The sequence below is a fragment of the Battus philenor genome, unplaced genomic scaffold (assembly GCF_028537555.1).
Source record: "Battus philenor isolate CCGP_79_NKW_IND1 unplaced genomic scaffold, ilBatPhil1.0.hap1 SCAF_30, whole genome shotgun sequence".
Taxonomy (NCBI): Eukaryota; Metazoa; Arthropoda; class Insecta; order Lepidoptera; family Papilionidae; genus Battus; species Battus philenor.
Window position 1 is genome coordinate 6,181,137 of NW_027181694.1, and position 27,732 is coordinate 6,208,868.

The window sequence follows — 27,732 nt, forward strand, 5'->3', positions numbered from 1 at the left end:
TATTTGTTTTTTTTTATTTATTTATTGTTATAGGGTGTATATATACCGATCTTTTTTTACACGAATTTTTTCAGGCACGAATCTCAAAAGAAATTAATTGTATATTTTTTCAGTTTTGTCTAGAATCTTAAATTCAAAATATCTATATTTAAGACATTTATATGCGCTATTAAATTGTCGATTATTTTAACTAAAACAATAAGCTAGTACAGTACCCGGCGATAAATATTGCGCATTTACCTTTGGAAAGAGACAATCAGCTAATTTCGGCTTCGTATAGCGTTATCTCTGTCGCACGAAATACAAACAGTCCGGTATCTATTAGGAGCTGTTACAACAAGTATCATTTGATTCTTTTGGTAATTAATTTAATTCTTTGTATAAAATTACACCAATATTTCTGTAAGCGGTGGCTTTAGGTTGGGGTAAAATGAAATAATAAAACATGTTCACATTATGTTTTCGTATTTAATTATTTAGGAAAATTATAACTGTACACAATAAACACTGTTTTATACCTATTGTTATAATGAGACATTGTAATAAAAATAATAATAATTATTATTCTCAGTTACTTTCATTTCTCTGTGTGCACGTAATATTAATATATTAAAAATAGTATTTTTTAAATTCGTATCACTACATATATTATGTAGTGATACGAATATAATATATAGTGTGATCACTTTATATAGGATTGAATCTAAAATTAATAATATATCTATGTATATGTTTTTTTATGCCCCCCCCCTTATTAGGGGCCTCTCATACCCCTCTTACCCCATCTGATAAGGACAGGGTCATTTTACATGCTCTCCTATCATTCTTCACGTGACGTATCTTTCTTCTGCTTACTAAATACCATTTATTCATCGCCTCACTTCCTTTGCCTAGTTCTTTAATATCACAGGTTTTGTTATCTTATATATTTACATCATCATTTATTCCTATGTCCCCAAGATGGGTCAGAGGGCGTCCACAGTACGTCGCCATCCCGAGCGGTCTTGAGCCTCGCGCTTTACTTCGCTCCGCGTCATTCCAACTGCTTTCACTTCTGCAGTGATCATCCGCCAGGTTTGCTTTCAACGGCCACGTCTTCGCTTTCCTTGAGGATTCTATTCTAGAGCTTGCGTCGGTATGTGATCAGGGTCCCTTCGGAGCGTGTGGCCTATCCAGTTCCACTTGCGGCGTTTGATCTGCTGGTCGATGGAACTTATATTTACATAGTATATACTAATTTAATATATCACATTTTGTAATTTACTAATTATTACTATTATTATTGATATGTCTATTATTATTATTGATATATTTGATTTATCGACCTGTATATGTTTTGTTCATTTTCAATACTTTCTTTACTATCCACTATGCTATGTTACGAAGTAACGTATCTAAGTTCAAGTGAATACGGTATACAATTCTCTACTTTTGTCTACTAGGACCTTCGAGCTGGTGGGAGAGATCGCCACCTGGTCATTTCGTCGATTCTCTAATCGAGAGACTGGGTGGTGTGCAAATAAGGCTTCGCGTAATGGAAGCCTTATATTAAAATTACCAGTAATAAGCAATTTTTATGACAATTTTTCGATAATATATAAGTAAGATAAAATATATATTACTTCGTCACAGATCTGGGGCGACTCTAGCTCGTGTAGCGCCCGTGTGCAATGAAACCCTGGCGCCCTCTAGACTCCTGACCCCTCCGCCCCCTAGACTCCTGACCCCCGCCCCCGCGGCTATAACTATTAACTTTGCCGTCGTACCAAGAAAGTTTTGTTCATATTCCAACAAGCTATTTTATAAGTAGGTATAGCTTACAGTATGGTATTAGTTACGGCCTTTCTTATGACGGCAGAATAACACTCATTGTTTTCATGCCTGTAGCACATCTCTGTTGCGAAACTAAGCGGCGAACCGCGATAGATTCCAAGGAGATGCTCTTAGCTGCCGGTGGCGCTCGTGTGTATTGCACACCCTGCACTATAGGTGAAGCCTCTCCTGTCACAGATGATATATATTATACTATATATATCGATGAAGAAACATATGTATTCTATTGATAAATTCCGATTGTTTTCTCCCAACTTCTTTCAAATGCACCTAATAGATGGTTAAGGTAGTAAAAGCTCCTAATAAAAAACGACATTCAAACCTACCTGCATAGCATCACATTGCAAATTATTGAAAACAGCGCCATCTAGTTGTATCTCTCGCAACTATGGGCATGTTTTTCGAAACTAATTTTGTAATTTAGCGCCATCTAGCGAATTTTCTGTAAAACTATTTACGTCATGCTTGGGGCTTACAATAACGGAACTAAAATCTGAATACCGGTGTAAAAACCGGTATTATTAATAAAAATTTACTAGTCATATTTTTACACACCTCAGTTGTTATATTGACTTGCTAACAAGTAATACATGAAATCAAATAAATATTGTTCTGAAATGAGTAGATATTATTTATTTTATTACATTGAATGTAGGAGTAAAAAAAAAACGTGCAAATAAAATAAGTACATATTAAATTCTATGTTACATTTTACATATAATATGCTCGCATAGTAATATATAATTAAAGAAGCAAAAGATATAATTAAATTGTAAGTATTTATGAAATAATATTAATATCTTGCGTTTTGTTTATTAGAGTATGCTCTTAAAAAACATAAATAATCATCAAGCGAGTATCGAATTTTAGTACAAATAAACACAACCGTCAAAAAAGCTCTCTGTCTACTTTTGTCAACACTATTGACATAAAGAAATCATACACATTTTGTAAATAAATGTGCCTGATATAGATTTCAACACAATCAAATTGTTTATATATCTCCAAAAATATCTCGTAATTAATAAATAATATTTTAAATTATATTTATATTATGCATAAATCTAATTTTTATCAACTAATTTAATATCGAAATACCGGTAATTTTATGTAAATACCGGTTTTTAATAACGGACAATTCCGGTATTGTAAGCACTAGTCACGCGGAGTTGAATCGGCAAATTGAATTAGACGTTCCTAGACTTCATTAATGTAAATGAAGATAAAATACACCAATACCTAACTTTGCGTCGTGGTTACATTCCAAAAAAACACGACGCAAATTGAAACGCCGCAAAGTGAATTAAGATTTTCTATAGCAAACCATGTAAAGATCGAAGATAGGTTCCAGGGTTACGAAAATACAACTATTTAAAAAGAAAATTGAACAAAGTAAACATTTAAAATACAAAATTAATATAACTCTGCCAATAAATAAATTGGAATGATATTTACCTTTTTTGTAACCAGAAAAAACACGTAAAAATGTATGTGAATTTATTATTCTCTTTTTAAAAAAGCACAACACACTACGTAATTGAAACTGAACTCTTAAAATTAGCAAAATAAAGTGAAAATAAAACTGTATTCAAATAGCGTCGATTTTTAATTAGAAAGGGAAACCCCGAGTTTTGATGCCATGCCGCAATAAGAAACAAAAGTGTTGCCATCTTTTACAAAAAAAATTAAAGACTCGAACCCAAAACAACGCAACTTCGAAAATCTAACGACGCACAGTGAAAATTAGTACTAATTAAGCAGCGACGCAACTTCGAAAAAACGCAAAACGAAACGACACAAAGCGAGGCATTGGTGTAAATGAATTTATACCAAGAGAAAATAAACTATTCATTTAAGATGGCAACGTATATGTTCCTAAGATAAGTGATATAGGTTTTATATGTGAAGCCTTACTACTCTTCCACGCCACTATTCTTTAGTTTCTCAAATGTAACCATGATGAACGTTCCTGCTATCAGCGAATTCCCACGATAATGTCTACTTGGTGATGGACTTGGTGATATGCCAGCTTGGTGTTGAAAACCAGTCTTGCGCTGCCTGAGTAAAACGACTACCACCGTTCCAGACTGTGGCGTTTGTCCACCTAGTGTTTGGACAAAGCCAGATCTACTGACATGTGGTCGTGGTTGCATGAGCATTATTCCTGGCCTGCTGCTATTTCAGACGTGAAATTCTTCGAGTTACATCGGCGACCTTCGTTTTACTTCGGATTTACGATTTTTTATTTGATCTCGCAGCGAATTATAACATCCATATACGTCACAATTTTTTTTTCTATTTATATATCTATGGTGTTTATCTATTTTTTTATAAGATTAACTTATTTAAACAGAACGAAATATTATATTAAAATAGTTCGAAATAAAATTCCACTGACTAGTTACCTTTCTCAAATGTAACCTTTTCATTTACGAATTTATTTAATATTCTTTGTTGCACTTTTCCTCTTCTTCTTCTTCCTTCCCTTTTCCCTTTATTTAGGGTCGGGTCTCCTTATCAATTTGCGTCAGGCCACTCTGTCCTGGGTTGTCTCTCTTTCTGATATTAGACCACCACGTAGCTTTTGGACTCTCCCTCTTAGAAGTTCTGGGAGGCTTAAGGCAGTTTTTACCACGTGGTCATCTGGTTTTCGTTGAATGTGGCCATACCATCGCAATCTATTTTCCTGTAATGTTAATATAATTCTTCATTTTTTTAAAATATTCTTTGTTGCACACGATTGAAAATATATACATATATAAATAATAGAAAATACAAACATACAACGGGCAGTGTTATATATAGCACGAGGCAATTTATTGCATACATTGGGATATATAACGGGTTGTTCAAAAAATTGCCATAGTTCATAAATTTCCTAGATGATATACCATAATACCACACTGCGATACCTCCTGGCAATGGTGGTGATTATGGTATATCTTACCATATATATCTTTGAGGGAGAAGAAAAGTGTCAATGGACTGATACGACGAAATAAATTCTAATAATGCTCATTGACGACAGATGTTAATAAAAGATTGTAAAAAACGTAGTTGAAATGATTATGTGTATAAACACACACATACATATATTTAATATGTAAATATATAAATGTATTAATACTTATTATTATTATTTTATTATTAACTTTATTGGAGATAAACAGTAACAAAAGGCAGTAAGAAAATACAAACTTAGAAATATAAAATTAGTTACAGTTGTTACCTTATAACTATCTCACTGAGAACATATAATGATTTATAGTCAAACAATAAAAAACAAATAACAATAAAAACATTACTAAACAGGGATCAAAGACTATGGTTTATATATTTATATTATGGTTTAAATTGCACTGTATGAACTCAATTTATTTATTATTATATAAATTTATTTATTTTAAACGAATATCGATTAGATAAATGTTTCCTACACGGGCCCACACCCCACAGAGGGGCAATTTAATTGTTAAGAGGCAAGTTGGAAGATGACTATACACGAGTCCAAGCCTTTCGCTTTAATATACATACATATGTATATGTTATATATATGTATATATATATATACATACATATATATATGTATGTATGTATATATATATATATACATATATATAATGTTACATAGGAGACGTAAATATGTACATGTACAAAGGCAAGGCATATAAAAATGCAAAAATAATATATTTGATGATTTAAATCTATTTATAACCTTTTAACATGTTAAGTGTGTTTCTAAATATATTCAAGTTAAGTAAATAGATCCTTCTAACTTAAACTTAAGTCGGACGTTAAATTAGGGGTTTAATTGGAGCCCGAGTTCGCTGGATTATTCCGTAAAGAAATAAGTTTCGTTTAACAGCGACTTTGAATACTTCTAAGTTTATGTTTTAAAATGTTTTAGTGTTTAATTTTATAATTAAATGATTAATTTATTTATTTATTTATGCACATAGAACAAGGCATATTGAAATAGTAATATATGCATTTTAAATAAACAGAATAATTGATTGTAGGTGTATAAAATATATCAAGAAGTATATATGTTGGTTACTGTTATAAAGCACGAGTTACAGAACCCTCTGAACAATAAACACGGAACCCTAGGTTCAAGAACACGCGTGGCCTCGAAGTTATTTAAATTTTTTTGTGTACGGTTCTCGGAAATTTTAACCGAGTACTATCTCGAACTTACTAGAACCTTATCCGTAGTATAAATATGTGTACTCCCTATGTCGACAGTTCAGTGTTGTTTTTCGAGTTATAACATTAAGATCTACGATCAGTGATACTAAGTGACTATTCGGCAAGTTATTTGTACAGTGATTTCTTCAGCAATTTGGAAGCGTAGTTTGGACTAAGCGAAAGTATACTTTGTGTTGAAGTAGGGTGACCATCTGATTTGTGAATAAAGGACTCCTTGTGAACTTGTGGCTATTTGTCCGGTCTTAGAAGACTGGATGAACAGGCGGTACGGTACTCTAACATTCCGGATGGTGTAGGTGCTTTCAGGGCGTGGATGCTTTGGCGTGGAAGATATGCCACCATTGTGGTAGCGAAGATGATACATCTCAGCACACGCTTGAGGAATGTACAGCTTGGTAGGAGCTGCACCGAGAACTCACCGACACTGTGGGTAATCACTTTATCAGCTTAGTTAAGGAGATGGTATGGCATATTTAATGGAATTAGGCGTTACTTTGTGGAAGTCCATTCTAAGTAAGAAAAGGACCAATGTTTAGCAACTTCCGCACATGCAGTGGTAGTCGTGCAACAAGAAGAAACAAGAAGTGGCTAAATATTGGTCCTTTTCTTACTTAGGATGGTATGGCAGTCATGGAACGCTGGTATAATCTTCTGCGAAAAATTGTGTCGCAGAAGGAGGCTTGGGAGAGAGAAATAGAAAGAACATCTGACCTCCTCATACGCAGTTTGAGACCTGGACGTCGGAGGTTGTTATACCGCGCCTTTCTCCAAACCACTTAGCATGGCCTTCGTGATGGATTCGAGGTGATTGGCTGCAAGTAAGGAGTTGAAGCAATGGGCCAGAGCCGTTGAAACTGCGGTAGTACGCGAAATCGTTCCCGTAGTTTTAACAAAAGACGTTCAAGAAGACCGCCAGGTTTTAGACGTTAGGAGTGCGACATAACCCTTTCGTTGTCCACGCAGCGAAGGATATCCCATGCAGCATTTTCCCACAAGTAAAAAAGTGTGATTGTTTATAGATATAAAAGTTTTATAGAGGTGATTTGTCAGCAAAAACAAACAAACAAAAAAACCTTTGTTTATAGATATAAAAGTTTTATAGAGCTGATTTGTCAGCAAAAACAGTTAAATCTTTCCCACATATTACTTAACTTATATAATGTGATCACTCTGAAATATAATATTACAATACGACAATCTAGTAAATTCTGGTAGAACAAATTCAGCAGATGAACGTGTTTTTTTCTTACTATTTTATACTATTGATTTTTGGACAGGATAGATATATATATGTGGTATCATATAGCTGATAGTAAATGAGCTATATATTCACCCTTTTAAAGATCTTACATCTATAATAAATCATCATGTATATACTTCTGAATGTGTAGTTTTAAAAGTCTTAAATGACAGGAATTCTATACTCTGAAACCGCGTTCTGTGAGGTATTTAGGTTCTTCGCGCTTTAGAAAGCACCTTCCAGGGTATGGTTTGTTAACCCAACCGCTGCAGCTCTCTTGATATCACGACAGTTTGAGATCACATCGAATCATCATCTGCCTCGGAGTCAGTGAAACTGGTGGAAGCTCTGGACCCTCACCACAAATACACACTATTCTCCGAAGAGCGTGACTGTGAACATGTTTAGATTAACCACCTTCTGTTTCCCTTTCACCTAAAATCCAGTGAAGCTGTAACCTTAAATTTTATACTAAAACTAGCTGATCCCGCAAACGTTGTTTTGCAAAAAAAATATTTTTAATTTTCAATTTAAAAATAAGGGTTGATCGTAGAGGGGTGAAAATTTAGGGTTGTATGTATTTTTGTATGTTGTATCATAAAAAAATAAAAACAAAAAAATTCGTCAAAAAAATAAAATAAAAATATTAAGGGTGAACAACCCTTATCACTTAGGGGTATGAAAAATAGATAGTAGCCGATTCTCAGACCTACTAAATACGCATATAAAATTTGGTAAAAATTGGTCAAATCGTTTCAGAGGAGTTCAAGTTCGAACACCGTGACACGAGAATTTTATATATTAGAAGAGAGAAGATATCAGGTATACATGTGTTAATGAAATCACTTGATTTTATACTTCCGAAACATAATTTTTATTAAATTTTACACATAGCCAAAATAAATAAATAAATATTGAAATAATTTATAACAAATAATCGTTAATATGGCCGAAAGTAAATTTTAAGAGGCATTCCAATTAGTTATCTATATTAGATTTATGATGAACAAGGTTCTGGACATGGTGGAATCCATGGGTAACATGGCGGTTGACATGGTTCAGGGCAAGGTGGTATCCAGGGGTAGCAAGGCGGTTGGCACGGTTCCGGGCATGGTGGGTAGCATGGTGGCGGACAAGGGTCTGGGCACGGCTCCGGGCACGGCTCCGGACAAGGAGGAGGGCATGGAACGCATCGTGGGGTGTACACAATGGTTGGCTCAACGCAGGGCGGCGCTGGTCTTTGCACACAGTAGCTGGGCGGACAGAAAGTTGGCTCCCCCTGGGTCCTGAAGCACACCGTATCCCCGTTTGCTGTTTTATAGCATCTCCAAGGTGCTGCAGATGCGTATCCCGCAAGACCTGGAACAATATACCAATATACACCAATACCTCGCTTTGCGTTGTTTCTTTATCTGCTGCTATTGATTTATTTTATTTGACCTTATAAAAATTGTACAGCAATAACAAGGCTAAATAGAGTAGTAAAAAGGCGATAAATGAAAGGTAACAAGGTTTTAAAGAGATTGAGAATGACAATAGAGGGAAGTGGAAGTAACAAAAAAAATTGTGCAAATTTATTGCAAAATAATGTACCTGTTTACACATGGAAGCATGGGAGGTCCACGAAAACGGGTTCCACAAAAAATAAGGCAACAATCAGCGGTATTTATATACTATGTCGTTCAATCGAAACACATTGTTATTTAATTATCATTAATATTTAAACGTATAAATAAAACAATTGTAAATAGATAATTATTCATTCAACCACCATTATTCAATGAATAATAATAAACCAAAAAAAGCAGTAAAAAAAAAGAAAAATTATTATTTGAAATTTTATATAATATATATAATATAGGATATCATTCCCGAAGATATTTATAGCTACATAACTTTTTCATATAAAAGCATTTTTTTATTTCAAATAGACAACCTTGTTAAGGTTGAAACATACTAGAAGCGTTCCGCCTACAAATCGTTCTATTCCAAAATTATTTTAGCGAATTACGTGATTTATATACATACATACATACATATATATATATATATATATATATATGTTTGGTAGCCTAAAATCATATTTCGATAGCTTTTTATTAATCGAAAAAGGGTTTTATTGAAAATCATCTAGACTAGTTTTCCCCAACGTGGGTCCCACACCTCACAGGAGATCAATTCCATAGTGGGTTCGGCACGAGTTTAACCCGTTTAAAATACATATATATGTTACGTAGGTGTGCGTAAGAATTTTTAAAAGGCTAAGATTTGACTATTAAAAAGACTTTCCCACTAACGGACGTTTTATGGTTTAAATGATGACGATGAATTGTATGAAGGTTCACTTTGATTGTTGTTTCTTTCAAATAGCTGCTTGGCATTCTTATAATATGTCAGTGACCACTGCGAATGTTCCAAAGAGGATAATATAAATAAATAAATTCTAGAAAATACATTTCGCTCACCGATCAATAAAAGCGCTGTGAAGTCCATGCCTGTCGACTTAGCTTGTGTTTTCATTTGAGTCCGCCCCGTTTTTATATTAACAAATCGTACGAAATGTTTCCACTTGTAATGCTTCGTCGACCGTTCTTCAACAATCTAATATTAATAACCGTTACATTTTAACTTAAATATTTTTAATTACGCTCATTAATTACGTAATAGATTAACCGAGTATTCGATTTACTTAAAAAAAAGGTTTAAGAGATACGTTTTATAAGTAGTTTTAATGCACCTACCGCCGTCGGCACGCGATGTAACACTCCTGCACTTTTGCTATAAAACTTCCACAGGCGCTTGCTGTTTTATTACTGTAGAGAAATGAACTTTCCGTGGTACTCGTGGCTGGTATTTTAAGTATTCCGGACGTACGATAATGTACATCGTTGAAGTTTCAAAAACGAAATAAGAAATTAAATCGAAAATCTAGAAAATCTAGATTAAAAATTCGTGTAATTTATAATATTGAAACCTGCAACTGGCCTGAATGAACCTAGCAATGGGCGCCCACTATCCTTAGTCATGTTGATGATGATTTCGTGTTAAAGTCTTGATATTCGAAACAAATATTTCTATATTTCTTAAAAGAATTACACATTACTTACTATTTTACTCATAAAATATTTTAAACAATATATTTCATAAAAATAAATGTATTTAGTACTAGTGTACTGGATACAACGTCTTCGACAGAAGAGTTAAATGTGATAGAATATAGTATTAAATTGAGCTATTACATTTCTTCTTTTTATTCTCTATTTTGTTTCTGAATTGAGAAAAGTCCTCAACTTGTCTTCTATGATAGACAAGGGATCTTTTTAATGACGGTAGTCGTCATCTGCATGACAAAGGCCCGTCCCAAATAAGTCTATGGGGGATAAAAGGAATCGCCACACTTGACAGGCGCGTTGGATCGCAGTGTGGTATTATGGTACGCAGAGGACGAAACTGTCCTGTGACGAAGGGGGGGGGAGAGGGAGGGGGAGACCTATGTCTTGCAGTGAGGGTCTATCGACTGAAAAGAAGGTACAGTCCCGCTGTGTCTCCTTCGTCTGTTTTTTCCAGTTTTATGGCATTTCTTTTGAACAATTAGTAGAATCCATTTGACTTCAATAAGAGAAAAGCTAGTTTAAGAGAGTGATAAATAAAGAAAAGACTGAAAAAAAAAACAAAATTATTGAACAATAAAGTCCCTAATCCCAAAAAGTTAGGGGTACGGGAGGCCCCCCATAGCGGGGGCCATTTAAAAAAAAGAGTAAAGTTAATCGTATGTTGAACAAAAAATTTTTGAAGCAATATATATTTTCAATAGCATCCGTGTTCAAGATCCTCTCCTTCTACCTATTGTTTCCTCTGTTATATTGTTGAGACAGGAGTTTTTCATTTTCGGATACGATATTTTTTAAATTTATTTACTTATTTACAGCTTTCCTCTTTCTTCCTTCTCATTCGTTCTCTTTCTTTAATTTCATCCGTCATAAAACCTTCCAATCTAACATTGGCTTTTTAGTAACATTTTTGAAGTAATATTAAAAACATTTTAATTCTTCAAATAACATATTATTGTATATATAATATGAAATATAACATAAAACCTGATAAGGGCTTGATGAATAATGGTCAAATGGTAGCGAATCAAATAAACACCGTACGGTGACGGTGGATGCTGGTGAACATAGTATGTTAGGGTATATATATAGATAGAAACACGAAGCTTCTAGCAAACGGTCGCAGAAATGGGGCAGCTGACAGCATTTGCTCTTCTTGGTATGTTTAAATATTTTAACCTTTTACGACACCTGACAGGCTCCCAGAACAAATTCTTCTTCTTCTTCTTCCTTCCCTTTTCCCTTTATTTGGGGTCGGGTCTCCTTATCAATTTGCGCCAGGCCACTCTATCCTGGGTTGTCCCTGCATCAAGTTGAAGGGTTTCCAGTTCCTTTCTGATATTAGACCACCACGTAGCTTTTGGACGCCCTCTCCCTCTTGGGAATTCTGGGAGGCTTAAGGCAGTTTTTACCACATGGTCATCTGGTTTTCGTTGAATGTGGCCATACTCCCACCTGGCTCCCATACGCCTGGCTCCCAGAACAAATTACCTATTTTTATTTTTATTTGATCCTCGTTTTTGATAACCTTTCGTTCATCTCCTGACATTTTGACAAAACCAATTCTACTCTCATCTTTTACCCGTATCAATATGACACGTTCTTCCCTCTTTTGTCCATCACAAATTTCTTCTACTCCTTTTCTATCATTATCTCCTTCCATATATCCCATCATTTCCATCGTCTTTCCTCTGAAATACTTCATGACAATTTAGATTTATTTATTTCCATATTTCTATTCTATTTTTTAGCTAACTTCACAATTTGTTTATCAATGTTAATTTCTTACTTTACTTCTTAATTCTTTTTTCAATATATATTGATATTCAATAACATTATCTGTTGCTTTCTGTTCCTTCTGGAGATTTCTACTGTGATAGGTTTCTGGAGTTATGATCACGGATAAACAAGAACAGCGTAGAACATCAATCCAAGGTAGACGAACTTGCTAAGGTTGTCAGAAGATGTTACATGCAAGAAGCTTTCAACAGAACCTTCTGGAAATTTATGGCAATGCCGAGAAGAAGAGATTGACAAATCAATATAATTAAGGCTGTGTAGCTAGGTTTAGCTGTGGTCTCATCGCCAAAGCCACAGTCCATTAAGGAGTAATGTGGAGGACTCTGGATTTATCTTCGAGGTAGAATCAAGAATGAGGTGATCCGTAGTTCAACGAAATCAATCGGTATAGCCCAGCGGGTGGACAAGATGAATTGGTAGTTGGCAGATCACAGACCACGTGGGAATCTAGTGGCTGCAGATGACCCTAACGTGATAGTTTGTCCACGTCATATAGCAAATGCTCCAAGAGTTCTCTATTCAAGTCGATGCGAGTGTGAGATAACGCTTTTCAATTTCCAGGTCTTCTGGCGTCCACCGCCGCGGCACCTGCGTCTCCGATTTTCGGCTGCTTCATGCCGGCTCCGCCACCATGTCCAGAACCTCCTCCTTGCTTGGAACCATGTCCGGAGCCAATACCCCCATGCCCAGAGCCATACGTCACCCCTTGTTCCTTGCCATGCCCCCCGCAGCCGTGTGATCCCACTTTACCACCACCGAGTAAGTAATTTTTTAACTTGTATATTTGATCACTTGTGTAGTTATTTGAGAGAACTTTCAAATTTAATAGAAACCGGAGTTAAATCGATCTAAAATAAAGTCATGAAGGTTCAAAATACGCTTACATCTGTGATGAATTAGCAAAGAACTCAATTTTCAATGATCACTTTTTACAAACATTTTTAATTCAATAGTAATTATTTGTGTACTTTAAAAGAAGTATATCAGAAGAGATTGTCATCTTCTTATTTTTAACCGATAGAAGCTCAGTCAAGGGCATTGGCGTCACGCAAATATTCCATTATTTGCTTAATATTTGCAATAATTTTTAGTTGTATGTATGCCTTCGCGCTAAACAGATGATAGTTGAGCTCTTAGAGTTCTAGAGTGGAGACCACGGTGGACAGCCAGCTTTCCAGGCTGTTTTTTACCGGTCTTATTGGAAATATATAGAAGAGGCACGTGTCTAGAAGGATATGTAAGAAAAGGACTAATATTTAGCCACTTCCGCACATGCGGTGGTAGTCGTGCAACAAAGTGCACCGCCCGCCAGCCCGCTGGTAAATGCGCATGCGGCAAATGTTACTTATTATCTAGGATATTTTATTACATTTCCTTTGTTATTTATTTATTATGGGTAATTTAAGCTTAATAAGTTCATATGTTTTCTTTTTTTCTTTTTTACTTTTCATATGTAATAATGACTTTGGTTTCAGCTGCGGGAGGCAACGGGCCAGTTGGAGTCAGGATGGTGAAGTCACAAATAGGCGACAGGCTTCAGTCATCTGGTTTCCGAGTGATCCAAGTTCCAGGAGGAACGTTCTACGTCCAGCACCAGCCGTCTGTTCTGATCCAACCACCACCAATACTGGTTACACCGAAACCATTGAATCCAATCACACCACCGGCTATAGTGGTTCAGCCGCCGCAGCCTGCGCCGATAACGCCGCCCAAAATTGTGGTTCGACCACCGCCGCTGCCGCCCATAACTCCACCGCCCATCTGCGTGTGTCCTCCACAACCTGATCCGATACAACCTGATACAATAGTTGTAAAACCACCGCAACAACCGCCAATTCAACCACCACCGATCACCATAACTCCACCACCACCAGCACCTATAACTCCTCCTCCCATTATGGTGCGTTTACCCACTCCTCCCGTCATCCAGCTGCCGTCTATAAACATACCTACTTCAGCTTTATTCCAGGGTCGACCTGAACCATGCCCTGAACCCTGTTCTACCCCCTGCATACCCCCATGTCCATCTCCCTGCCCATACTGTGTAAACCAAAGCTCTTAACATCTTTCAATTCAAAGGTTTATTTTCAATCTAGACTTTTGCACAGTTATACAGAAACGCAATAAAACCAAAGGATAGTCGGCCATTCAACAATGTTCGTATGAGATTTCATCAGTGTATGTGTCAATAAATATTAGTATTAATGTAAATATATATTTTTATATATGTATTACTTCAATAAACATATATGTATACTATTAGTGTGATATTTTATTTCTTACCTTACACAGATTGGTTGGTACAATAATCGATGGTTTCAAAAATAGTAAACAAAAGCGTTTTCAAAATTGTATTACATTTTAAAACAGATTATTATTTACTATCTGTGCATTGCTACTTTTTCCGCGTGGAATTTAATAAAAAAATAGTATTTTTTTTAATTTTTGTCTTAATTATGTGGACTAGACATTTATTTAACAATTCACATAAATTATTACATCACCCACAACTCGAAATGTCATCATTCTTTCGCTGTTCGTTTCAATTCAAATGAAGCATGAACTGTCACGGCAACATATGAAATACATTGGAATGACAATGCCGCCATCTGTCGGAAATTGATCATACTGATTTAGAAACCTTCGTTGGTTCATGCAGAACTACTTTGCTAAAGATTATCATATAATCAAATGCATAGTTTACGATTCTATAAAGGACATACAGACATACATTTATTTTTATATATCTGTCGATGCAAATAGTGCGTCGATGCTAGAAGTTATTGGTCTGCCGAATTTTAATAAATAATGAAACATATTTCAGAGTCATCAATCAATTTATAAGTAAAGGCATTAAATACTTTTTGCTGATAAATAAGTTATATATATATATATATATATATTCTTTTAACATATAACGCTTTTATAGCTATAACCAATCAACCTGTATAAAGATTTAAATCTGTAGGTAACGGAAGAAAGCATTCGAAAAAGAGAAATGGAAGGAAAGGGTAAGAGATACGAAATGTGGAAAGTGAGAAAGAGAATGAAACAACTTAAGATGAATGGATGTAGAGTGCGGAAATAAAATAAGATGTGAAAAATTTTTTTTAAACAAAAAGAAATGTCTGCCCTTTCACAAGACAGGGGAGCGAAATGCCCCTAAACGCGGGGGAAGATATAAGTTTGTGAGTTAAATATTTGTTTACTTATTTATTATTATTAATATAAAGTTACCAATGGAATAAAGAAAGGGTTTTAAAGATCTCTTTTTCCTAAGTTTGTTGTTAATTTTTAAATTAAATTTTATATTAACTTAAAATTTTAAAATATGTCTATTAATATGTATTATTTAGAATTACCATTTTTAATACACTGTTATTCGTATGTATAAATACACCTATCCCCGATTTTCACGGCAGATACGTTCCTGAGGAAAACGTGTAAACCTAAAATTATAAATTTTCAAGTCAAAACCGTGTAAATCGAAAATCTTGCAGAAAATGCGTAATTTTGCTATTTAACAGTTGTGATTTTTTTTCAATATTTTTAAGTGTACACAGAAATAAAAATAAAATGCATTGACAAGTTAAAATATTTAATATAAAATATTACGAACACACTGTTTTTTCATTTCTAATAATTTAAATTATGCATTCACTTGTAATGTAAGAATATGGAAAATTAAATCTTTCGGAAACTGTGAAACTTTCACTCAAATACAATTTTCCGCAGATAAAACTAATTTTATGCGAAGAAATACAGAAATAGTGTGCGTGTGCAGCAAGTCAACACATAAGCTCGGGATTCCCCGTGAAATGTGTACACAGCACACGTGTTCAATCACAGTAGCATTTAGTAGAGTGCGATAAAAACAAAAAACAACTTATTTGTAAAACCGTGTAATAGTGAAAACGTGTAAAACTAGTACCGTGTAAATCAGGGGATAGATGTATTGTGTATGTGTATTGTCATTTAAAACATCATCTGCCTTTCTAATACCCGGGGGTATTAGAAAGGCAGATGATTTTTTTCCTATGTTAGTTGAACTACATATAACATTTGCCAAGCGTCTGTTTGTCGATAAGTTTAATTATCTCAGAGTTACTAGTTTGCCATATTTGGCTCCGACTTTTGGATATTCAGCAAACTCAAAGGGCCAATCCTGGGACGCCATTTTGATAAAATTGAGAAGGTAAAAACTGAATCGTAGATTTTGAAGGCTTTATCATAAAAATACTATTCTGAATGTTTCGAAGACTGAAAAAAGTGTTGGTTAAAGTTTGTTTTATCGAACGAAGATTATTTTGAAGGAGATGAAATTGATTTGGAAAAATAAATAAATAATTTACTGTTTGTTGGGACCGCTGAATCCGGCCCTGTGTCGAGTACGACCCTGCGCTCCGACTTGCCCACGCACCCATCCCCAGTCGGCTAAACGTCCCAGCGTTGGACGTACGTCACTCGCGTCTCCTCTCTATCACTTTTCGATTGCTATTTCTCTGCATTTATTTATATGTCTCGACTAATAAAGCTTGTATATCATTTGTAGAGATCTTTAGTTTTATTACAAGTACCAAAAACACAAGGGTATTATATCTAAATAGTTAACACATTTAATTTTATCACAAATGTAAACGGTTTTATTTAGTTCGACCCGTACAGAATTTATTTGGATCAAAATTAGAAATTGAAATATAAGCGCCTTTCCGTAGTCAGATTGATCTGAAATTTGGTACACACATTTAATTTAGATGACAATACAATATAATAAAATCAATAACATTATAAATCTAAGATGGCCGCCGATACAAAATGGCGGATTATGTATTTTTCCTTAACTCCTTCAATATGGGTATCAAATGAAAGGGCTACACTAGTAAAACACGATGATTATGTCAAAAATTAAAATTCAAGATGGACGCCGTTCCAATATGGCGGACTAGGTACATATTTTTCCACAATCACCACAATATGGGTATCAAAAAACCGTTTAACTTAAAAGTTTTTTAAATGTATTTTTTCAAATAGGATGATTATATTGGGCAATCGCTCATCACAACGTGATATATTTTTATGCGCTATTGTTGAAATATAGCCTCGCTCCACACCAGTATAGTTTAGTGTCGCTTTCTCAAGATACTCCTCATTTGAAGACTGCACCAGCCAGATCAGCACATGACATCTGGATATCGACTTATATCTATTTACTCTTTTATTGGCAAATGTGTACAGTATAACAATATAATATCTTCAAAATATTTTTCTTTTTTTTTAATTTATGAACTTCACATAAAAAGTCCTGTACGTAAAAAATGCAAAAAAAATCCTTTTTCAGCTCGGGAATTTCTTTATTTACTGTTAAGGACATTGTAAATATGACCTTAAAAAGCCTATCTGAGATTGTTGTGACGGTTTTCTATCCTAAAAAGCCTGCTTGTAAGATATAGATACATAACTAATAGATTCAGGCGTTACCATGTGGAAGTCCATCCTAACTAAGAAAGGTACTTCCGCTATGCAGCAGTAGTCATGCAATGAAGTGCACCGCCCTCCAGCCCGCTGATAAATGCATGTGCGGCAAACAATGCGAAACACAACTACCACCGAGTCATGTGTTTGGCACTGGTCGGTGTGACATCTCCTGAGGATGCCCCGTGGAGGGGTGAAACACGGGTTGAGTGAATTAACGGTGGTAGTTGTGTAATTCGCATTGTTTGCGCATGTCGGATAAGCCATCAAATAAATAGGAAGTAGAGTAAAGAAAAATAAAACTAGAATTAAAAGAACTGGAAAAATGTTACGTAAATAAAATAAAAATTTAAAATTGTGATAATTTGTTATAAATAAGCATATTAAATAAGAATTTAAAATAGCATAAAATATATTAGGGGGATCGGAAAGTAATGTCGTTTCTGTCGACATATTTTACAGAAAAACCGATTGATTTGTTACCGCTCCGGCATTGATTTGTATACTAGACGTCAAAAGGTTGTTGATAACGAAGGTGAACATATTGTTGATTAGAAATATAAACTTGTTAAAATGTAGCCGTGTGAATTTAACTTAAGAAATCGTCGTTACTTTCCGGTTCTACTAATATATATATATATATATACATATGTATATATATATAATATATATATATACCTGGTAGTGATTTATACAGGAGGTAATAATTATTGAAAATTGGAGTTAAGGCTTTCAAACATTTTGCTGAAAAATGAGCTATACTTTCAGCCTTTTAAAACCTTTTAACCTATAACCAATCTATATAGGTAAGAACATAATATTAAATCGTGGAAAATAGTTTTTTTCCGTATTTAATCACAATAATTACATTCAAATATCTCTAAGTATTTTAATTATTTATCTGTGCAATCAACTTCTTCATCAAGTATGCTGATAGATGCAAAAGGTTGCAATGATCACCGGTCTTCACTGCATCAGGAGACTTCCCTTGACAACTACGTCGTATTTCCTCCTTGTAGAACACCTGCTTTACTGTCATTAAATAAAAAAATATTTTGACACAGTTAAAAATATTTCTTCGCTATTTTTCCACTGTTTTTATCTGTTCATCAAAATAAATCAATTTATACAGTAAATAGTTTTATTACAAACATGTTAGTTTATTAATAAACATAAAGCCAGTTTTAATACAATATTAATTGTTAATAATAAACTAAATGTTATAATTTTTATATATTATCAGATGGTTTAGTAGCGTTGTTGTTTAAGAAGAATCTATCAATCAGCAATTATATGATTATCTCTCCGCTGAGCAGAGAGTCTTAAAGATATTTGAGGAACGAGGCGATGAATGAATGGAAATAAGTATGAAAAAGAATGACAGAAAATCGTAGAACGAAAGAAGAGGAAAGATAGATAGATAAAAAAAATGTTTATTAAATCGTTTCACCTTATTTTCTGATAAAAGCCTTTGCTTTCCATACAGATCCGTCGTTTTACTTTACGTGTTCATATTAAATAAATAAATTGTTTTTATTTCAGAAAGCTTCCCATATTTATGATACAGTTGTAATCCATATTATCATCTAAATTATTAACAGAATTATAATTTTTAATGGAATCAGTGTTTGGCACTAATCGGTGTAACATAACTCCTGAAGATGCCCCGTGGAGGGGTGAAACACGTGTTGAGTGATTTAGCGGTGGTAGTTATGAAATTCGCATTGTTTACCGCATACGCATTTATCAGCGGGCTGGCGGGCGGTGCACTTTGTTGCACGACTACCACTGCATGTGCGGAAGTGGCTATATATTGGTCCTTTTCTTACTTAGGATCGACTTCTGCAAAATAACGCCTGATTCCATTAAATATATAAGTGTAACAAATACCATCTATTTTAGTTATATGTTATATAGCACGCATATATAATAGAAATAAAATAAAAAAAATAATGAATAGTATTGTATGAAGATAGATTAGTAGAAATATACATACATATATATTTACATATATATACATATATATGTACACACATATATATATACATATATATATATATATATATATATATATATATATATATATATATATAAATAATACGCCAGTGCGATGAATGTGTGTCGCTGACATTTAAGAGATTCGATTCTTAAACTTTGTGTATTAATATATAAACAATGTTATTATTAAAACTAAATTCTGTTTAACTTTACACATGTCATTCAGGCTATATCTGATAAAGTGTATATGTATATATCTATGTTAAACTTTATTAAAATATGTGTTGTTATGGAGTTCCTTCCTTTCCCGTTCCTTGTTCTACACAACTATAACACCTTGCGAAGCAAAGTAGAATCAAAAATAAAATAGCATTAATAAATAAATAAATAATAAGTTGTCGATCAATAAGAGTTCTGTTAAAAGTTCTAATGTTGCATGTATGTATTCAACATGTGGTTGGACGTTTAACGATTTGTTTGCTGATCCAAATTCTTTACTCCAGAACCTTAAAGAGAAATCTATGCCCAGCAGTGGACTTACGGCTGAAATTATGATGATCGCTATATTACCCATATCTTCTGGATTATCCTGAAAGCAAAGTCCATGGCATAGCAGGCATTCATGGTCACCAATTGGGGGGTGAGACCAATGAGTGCCTCACGCTTGGCTGCACCGCGATCCAAATATTATATCCGTACATCCAAAACCATGGCACGTGTGGCGTAATTGATTAAATGTTATTAAAATAGATCTACCATTGTAATTTGTACTGTAATACGTGTAATTAGAGTATATATTAGTATGTTCATTGAAACAAACATTCCATGTATAAATAGAGAAAAGGTTGTCCAGGATATTAGACGACTGCAAGATGGCGCGTGGCTGCACCATATGGTTATCGGGTATGTATGGTCTTGTTTTCTTGTCTTTTGTTTAGTATTCTTCGTCGTCTTTTCAGCTCAAAGATATCTGAAGGGGTGATATACCATATTCGCCACGCTTTTTTTTATGACCCCTGCTTTTGGGGGCCTCTCGTACCCCTATTTATGGTGGGACAGGGACTTTATTTGCAATTTATTTTTTCACATAGTTTTTTATTTTCTTTCTCTTCTTTCGTACTTTATTGTCTCTATCGGTCTATTATCTATCTTTCATGCTACAGTTCTTCTATCTTTCTCTTTTGCTCTGTTCAATCTTTCATTCTTTCCTCTTTTGTTATTACATTTTTCATTTTACATTATTATTACTTATCCTATAATTATTCTCTATCACAGTTTTATGTATCACTTTGGTTCTATTTTATCCTTTTTTTATCTATTTTCTATTTATTTATTGTGCTTGCGTTTTGTTCCTTTCAATGGCACATTTTGCAATTGTTTTGCAGAGGGCTATGAATGAGTTTTTATCTATTCCGCTTATCAGGGAGGCTATTGACTCCTCCCTGATTTCAACGCCAGACCGGCACTCGAAGCCGAACCGGAGTCCTCCGAATGCGGGACACCGGGCCACAAGGTGGATCACGGTCTGGTCCACGCCCGGTTCACAGAAGCACGAGGGGTCCTCCTTGAGCTTAAACCTATGAAGGTACTCAGAGAACCCCCCGTGCCCCGTGAAGAGCTGGACCAAGACCGCGTTCCCCTCGATGCTGCGGAGCACGCGGTAAGCTGAAAAATCGCCACGCTTGGCAAGCGGGTTGGCGATCACAGTGTGGTTTTATGGTACTAGAGGACGCTACTGTCCATACTCTGGGAACTTCTTTGTGAGCAGTGACAATCCTATATAATTAATGCACAAAGTAGTCACCAAAATGATCTGCAAGAAGACATTCCTCAACACGAAGAAATACCTGATATTATAGAAATTTACCTTCGAGAGTCATACATAAGACTGTGTGATGAGATGTGACGGTAGTCACTAAAATGATCTGCAAGAAGACATTCCTCAACACGAAGATAGACCTGACATAATCATCATTCCATCTATAAGTGGTTCACTGTTGGACATAAACTTCCCCAGAGATATCTAAAATGACGTTTAATCATCTTCTAGGTGAACATGTTACGCTACGATTGACGGTTTATTGTGTCCAGAGGCTTTAAACCTCAGAAACCTGATCATCAATTCACCCGATTTCATAAAATATCTTGGAACATAAATTACTTGAAAAATGGAAGGGAAATTGCGTATATATAACATGGAGTATTGCTATATAACTGCAAAATTTCTATTTGTGTTAATGTATAAAGTGTTGTTTCTCTTGAGCAGTTCTCTTCGTGAGTACGGCGTGGTGTCAGCCCCTTCCGGAACCTGAGCCGCAGTTCCCCTGCGCGGAGTACCCGCCGTGCGAGCCGACCCCGTACGAACCCTGCGACCCCTGCCCTCCGCCGTGCCCGGACCCGTGCGACCCCTGCCCCCCGTGCGACGTCGTGGACGTCGGACCCTGCAACCCTTGCGAGGAACCCGTCAAGTACCTGTACGGACAGGGACCACCAGGTGAGTGCTATACTACGGACTACTAGATTATAGAGAAATTGTTTTAACTCTTGTCTTCATTGAGTAAGAAAAGGAGCAATATTTATCCACTTCCGCACATGCAGTGATAGTCATGCAACAAAGTGCACCGCCCGTCAGCTTGCTGATAAATGTGTATGCGGCAAACAATCCGTTATGCAGGCTGCAGCTACAACAGGAGTTATGTTACACCAATTAGTGCCTAACACAGAGTCACTCAGAGGCTCTGTGTTTGGCATTAATCGGTGTAACATAACTCCTGAAGATGCTCCGTCGAGGGGTGAAACATGTGTTGAGTGATTTAACGGTGGCAGTTGTGTAATTCGCATTGTTTGCCGAATACGCATTTATCAGCGAGCTGGCGGGCGGTGCACTTTGTTGCACGACTACCTCTGCATGTGCGGAAGTGGCTAAATATTGGTGCTCTTCTTACTTAGGATGGACTTCCGCAAGGTAACGCCTGATTCTATTAAATATCTTGTCTTCATGACCGATGAAGTCTGTTGTTACTATATTTTTTTGAATTAAGAGAAAAATTTTGCACACGATATCAAGCTCTTTCAAGAGAAGAAAGAGATAGTTATTCCTATTTTGAAAGAACATCGAGATCTTCTGTACAAGGCTTGTATTATGATACACCGGTGTATCATAATACAAGCCTTAAGCACCTTCCACGTGAGACACAACCTGTCCCGGAAAGGCTTTTGCAGCTATATGTAGGTAGTAGGTTTCCTAAGGAACTGTTAGTGACCTAGAAATTTCCAAGGACTAAGTCTCCTTTTTATATTACTTCACCACGTTCTACTTCTGCAATGTCTACTCTAAATGTGAGCAGAACGCATTGTCTCGTCTTCATTTTAGTTGAACATTATTTACATTATTCTCTGGTGCCGTTGAGCTTTCTTTTTTATGAGGTACGATGTACTCGTACGCGCTGTCCCGTCAGATAGTAGATTTAAGTAAGAAAATCAATATTTCACTACTGTGATTTAACGGTGGCAGTTGTGTAATTCGCATTGTTTGCCGCATGCGCATTTATCAGCGGGCTGGCGGGCAGTGCACTTTGTTGCACGACTACCACTGCATTTGCGGAAGTAGCTAAATATTGGTGCTCTTCTTACTTAGAATGAACTTCCGTAAAATAACGTCTGATTCCATTAAAGATAGTATATTTATATATTCAAGCTATCCTAAGGCCCAAGGCTACAAAATCTAAATGATTTAAACATGTACATATTATATAATAGGAGATGAGCGTGTTTTTTTTAAAATGCCTCCGCTTTTTATGGGACAGGGACGTTTTTATCTTTTAATGATTCACTTTCTTTTCTTTTTTATTTTCATGCTCTTCTCTCATACTTCACATGATCTATCTTTTTTTCTAATTATATTCTACAATTTCTATCTTTCTCTTCCTTACTTTGTACTGTTCATTCATCACCTCACTTCCTTCACCTCGTTCCTTACTATCACAGCTTTTGATTATCACATTATTTTTACTTTTATCTTATCTTTTATTTTACATTTGATAATTTGGTTATATTACATTTCATCACAGATTACATAGTTTTTGTTTCATCTACTTTATAATTATTTCTTATTGTTTTTAACTACTACCTGTATTAGTTTTGTTTAAATTTATTACACCTTTTGCTATTTTTTTGCAATAATCAAGTAATACTGGCCTGTCGGCTTTTTCTTCTATTAATTAAGCAATGGTGTCGTTACTTATTTTTTACTCAACCTGCTTTCGAAATCGTACCGAAGTCCTTCGAACGTTGGACAATGGGCAACAAGGTTGACCACGGTCTGGTCCACGCCCGGTTTACAGAAGCACGAGGGGTCCTCCTTGAGCTTGAACCGGTGAAGGTACTCAGAGAACCCCTCGTGCCTCCTGAAGAGCAGGACCAAGACCGCCTCCACCTCCACCTCCACACTGTGTAGTACGAGGTAGACTGAGAAGGCGCCTGGGATGATTAGCGTGTTTAGCTGATAACGACAATAAGTTAGTACAAACATGACGAAGAATTGAACATGAAAAACAAAAATTCAGATTGTTTGGCTATAGGTATAAAGGCTTTAAAGGGGTGAAAGTATAGCTCTTTGTGAGCAAAAAGCTTTCAGCTGTTATACATATGTCACTATTTCCAGAACCTTAAAGCACTCGCAGCCAGTTGTTCTTTCCGCCATGACCTGGTGTCAACCAGTAATTACAGTAACAATTGGTGTTTAGGATCAGTGGTGGTGCGTCCGGGTCGCGTGCGGTTTGCAGCGCCGCGTCCGGTTGCAGTGCGTGTGGGGGCAGTGCGCGCCCCCTCTTCAGCTATTTGGGTGCGTCCGGCAGCCGTGAGGCCCCCTCCACCGGCGCCGCTCCGCGTGCGCCCTCCAGTCGTCCGCCCGCCCAAGCCCGCGCCGATGCAAGTGCGCCCGCCACCACTGCGCCCGCCTACACCGCCGCCCATTCTCGTCGCGCCGCCGCCGGTCTGCCCGCCCAAGCCCAAGCCTATTAAGGTACGATACGTCACACCAGTAACCCGAGTATACCTTCCACCTACTGGTTTTCTTTGCCCATATTAATACCAACTCTTAACACTATGAATATAATAATTAAACCGTTTTTACAAAAGTCTGTAATATCCAAAGATAATGATAGAAATGTAAGAATAAAATAAAGATTAGAAATAAAATTGTACCTAGCCACCTAAGAGTAAAAAAGATGAGGAAAGGAAGGCGATAAAAGCGAGGAGGTATGAAAGAACAAAAAAATTGCAAGATATTTTGAAGGATAAAAGGAAAGAATAAAAGAAATTGAGAAGAATGAAAGTGAGTGTAGAATAAAGATAAAACCATGAAAAAATTATTTGTAAATAAAGTCCCTGACCCAAACAAGAGGTACGTATAAAAAAAAAATTAAACCATTTAAAACATTCAGCCAATGACAAGGCGAGATGTATTGTGGAGCGCTGTCTCTTTCTCCCGACATGAATATAGAGCGCTCTGGTGTGAGATTCTTCTGTTTGATGCGCCGCTGATGATGTTTTGTAACTCCTAGAAATTATTATGACGACCAAGAAACTCCAACTGCAAGGTATAAGCTTCCGTCAAAAATCCACATCATCGGTCTACCTAGTATGATGCACCAACAGCATTTACCGTCTGGTGATCACTGATCGTGAACCTTTTGGCCAACTGCTGTTGGCAGCGTAAGTAATGTGACCATAATGTCACTTCAGTCGTGCCATTCTCCGAACTACGTTGATATCTTTACTTCATCTTTAGTCTTATGAATAATCTTGATTAAGGACTATTAGACATCATCATGATAATTTTAGTATGATGAACTTCTTACAGGTTCAGCCACCAGCGGTTCAGCCGCCGTCACCTGACTTGCTGGTGGTAACACCACCGAGGATCTGTGTACCAGGGCTGCCTGTCGTCTGCTTCCAACCGAACCCACCCTGCGGCTTCAGGACCCTTGGCAATGCGGTTGTTTCACTCTATCGGCCCCGACCACCTGCTCCTGAGGAGCCTGTACCACTGCCGCCATGTCTACCACCCTGTCCACCGTGCTTCCAACCATGCAGCTAGATGTGAAACTACCTTCTGACATTTATGTTTATGTATATATTTATCATTAACTATACATTAAGCTAGATTTATTGACACTTGTGAACGTATGAAATATAATGCGAGCATTTTATGCAACTGCATCTTGCTTTTTAATTGACCACTCCCAATTTATTTACAAAGAGCTGTCCATCTTTTATTGGAATCTTGGCATGTGTCTATATGTCCATTGTTAGACATAAGCCACCTTCATATATCTCCAATAGGACTGATAGAAAGCAGAGTCGAATTCGAGTGCCGGTCTGGCGTTAAAATCAGGGAGGAGACAATAGCCTCCCTGATAGGCGGAAAGGAAACTAAGGAAGAATTCCTCTCATGCTGCAAGAAAATGACTAAAAAAGTTATACAAAAAAATAAAAATTGAAATAGACAGTAAGAAAAAAGGTGATATAATGTAACTCAAATGTGATAAAAATGTAAATGAAAGAAAAAAGATAAAATGTAACAAGTAATGAGGGAGGAATGAAAGGACACAGAGCAAAAGTGAAAGAAAGCAGAATTGTGAGAATAGAATGAAAGATTATGTGAAGAATAAAAGTAGAGAATAAAGATAAAAAATTATGTGAAAAAAATTAAATTGCCAATTCTTTATTTATATATTTATATATTTTTCATATTTTGGTACAATTTTTTATTTTTTGCCCATAAAATAGTAAAAAATCCGAAGCTCAAGTATGTTTTTTTCTTTAAAATATTAAAGAAATCAAAATATTTTTTTTTCTTAAAGGGACATGATCCTCCCCCTTTTTGTATAAAACAAAAATGTAATTCTAAATGTCCTTAAATGTTTACACATATATATCTTCTTGTACATTTTATGAACACAGATATGTTTTTTGTGATTTAGGGCCATTTTAAAAAACACTTTGTGTTTTGCGAATGAATGGCTTCAACACTTTGTATATTATAATTTGTAACCGTTTACTTTTTTTAATGTTCATATTATTTAGACATTTATTTTACAACTTTTTTAGCACAAAAATAGTAAAATTAGATATTCTTATTATTCAAAAAAAATTCCAAAAAAAATTATTTTTAACTTTGATGCCCCCCCCCCCCTGCTTGTGGTGCCTGGTGCGGCCGCCCCGCTCGCCACCCTCTAGCTACGCCACTGCCCTGTCCCACCTAAGATAAAAAAAAATCATAAAAAAAAAGATAGAAAGCAGAGTCATTTGTCCACCTCGTGGACGGACGTGCTACGCTGCACTTACCAGTCTGTGGTGTCTGCTCCAGAACCTTCTGCATGCTACATATAGCCTGCCCACTGTCACATATATTTACTAATCCACTGGACTATCTCGGCTACTTTCATTGTCGCAATACTTTGCACCAATATAGCACGTGATCAAACACCAACATACAGGCTGATGGTGAATATAGCTACAGATTGAGATGATGGAATGTTTATCTGGTGACAGTATACTCTCTTCTCGAAGAAATTCCTCTCAGGTAGGGACAGAACAGACTATGTTGATCAAGTAGGATAAATATCCTTATCGATTCAAAGATCTCTTAACAGTAATAACTTACGTAAGTTTAAATGAAACAATTTCTAGAAATATATATATTGTTTTATTTTACCTAAATTAATAATACATACAAGTGTTTAAATTTTGAAAAGAATTTAATATTTTTTTTGGTTCAGACGAGCAAGCTATTCAAGTGATAGTAGCTGGTTTTTGAATCAGATAATTTGGTAGATGGAATGAACTTTATCCAAAAGTGAGTGGACTTGCTCGTCTGAGTTTTTAAGTTTGCTGAAGTTGGGCACAAGGGTCGGGAGCTCGTGAGACTAGGTACCAACCGCGCAGATGTTGTTGCAGCGAGACAGTGTGGACGTGTGGGAGTTGCGACTGAGACACGCAGGATAACGCACACCCATCCATCCCACGAGGGAGTCCGAGTTTGCGCTGGTAGAGAAGTGTGAGGAG

The 27,732-nt window shown here is 35.9% G+C and overlaps 2 protein-coding genes across 2 annotated transcripts; both read left to right on the forward strand.

The window, feature by feature from the left end:
* The first annotated feature begins 11,444 nt into the window (after positions 1-11,444).
* Positions 11,445-14,454, forward strand: LOC137927287 (uncharacterized). The gene is made up of 3 exons (XM_068771070.1): positions 11,445-11,551; positions 12,754-12,957; positions 13,608-14,454. Exons 1-3 carry the CDS (start codon positions 11,521-11,523, stop codon positions 14,252-14,254), a joined length of 882 nt encoding a protein of 293 aa, XP_068627171.1. The 5' UTR covers positions 11,445-11,520; the 3' UTR covers positions 14,255-14,454.
* Positions 14,455-20,486: 6,032 nt separating this feature from the next.
* On the forward strand, positions 20,487-25,782 carry LOC137927350 (uncharacterized). Its single transcript, XM_068771144.1, has 4 exons — positions 20,487-20,565; positions 21,929-22,156; positions 24,408-24,685; positions 25,526-25,782. Exons 1-4 carry the CDS (start codon positions 20,535-20,537, stop codon positions 25,760-25,762), a joined length of 774 nt encoding a protein of 257 aa, XP_068627245.1. The 5' UTR covers positions 20,487-20,534; the 3' UTR covers positions 25,763-25,782.
* Positions 25,783-27,732: the final 1,950 nt, after the last annotated feature.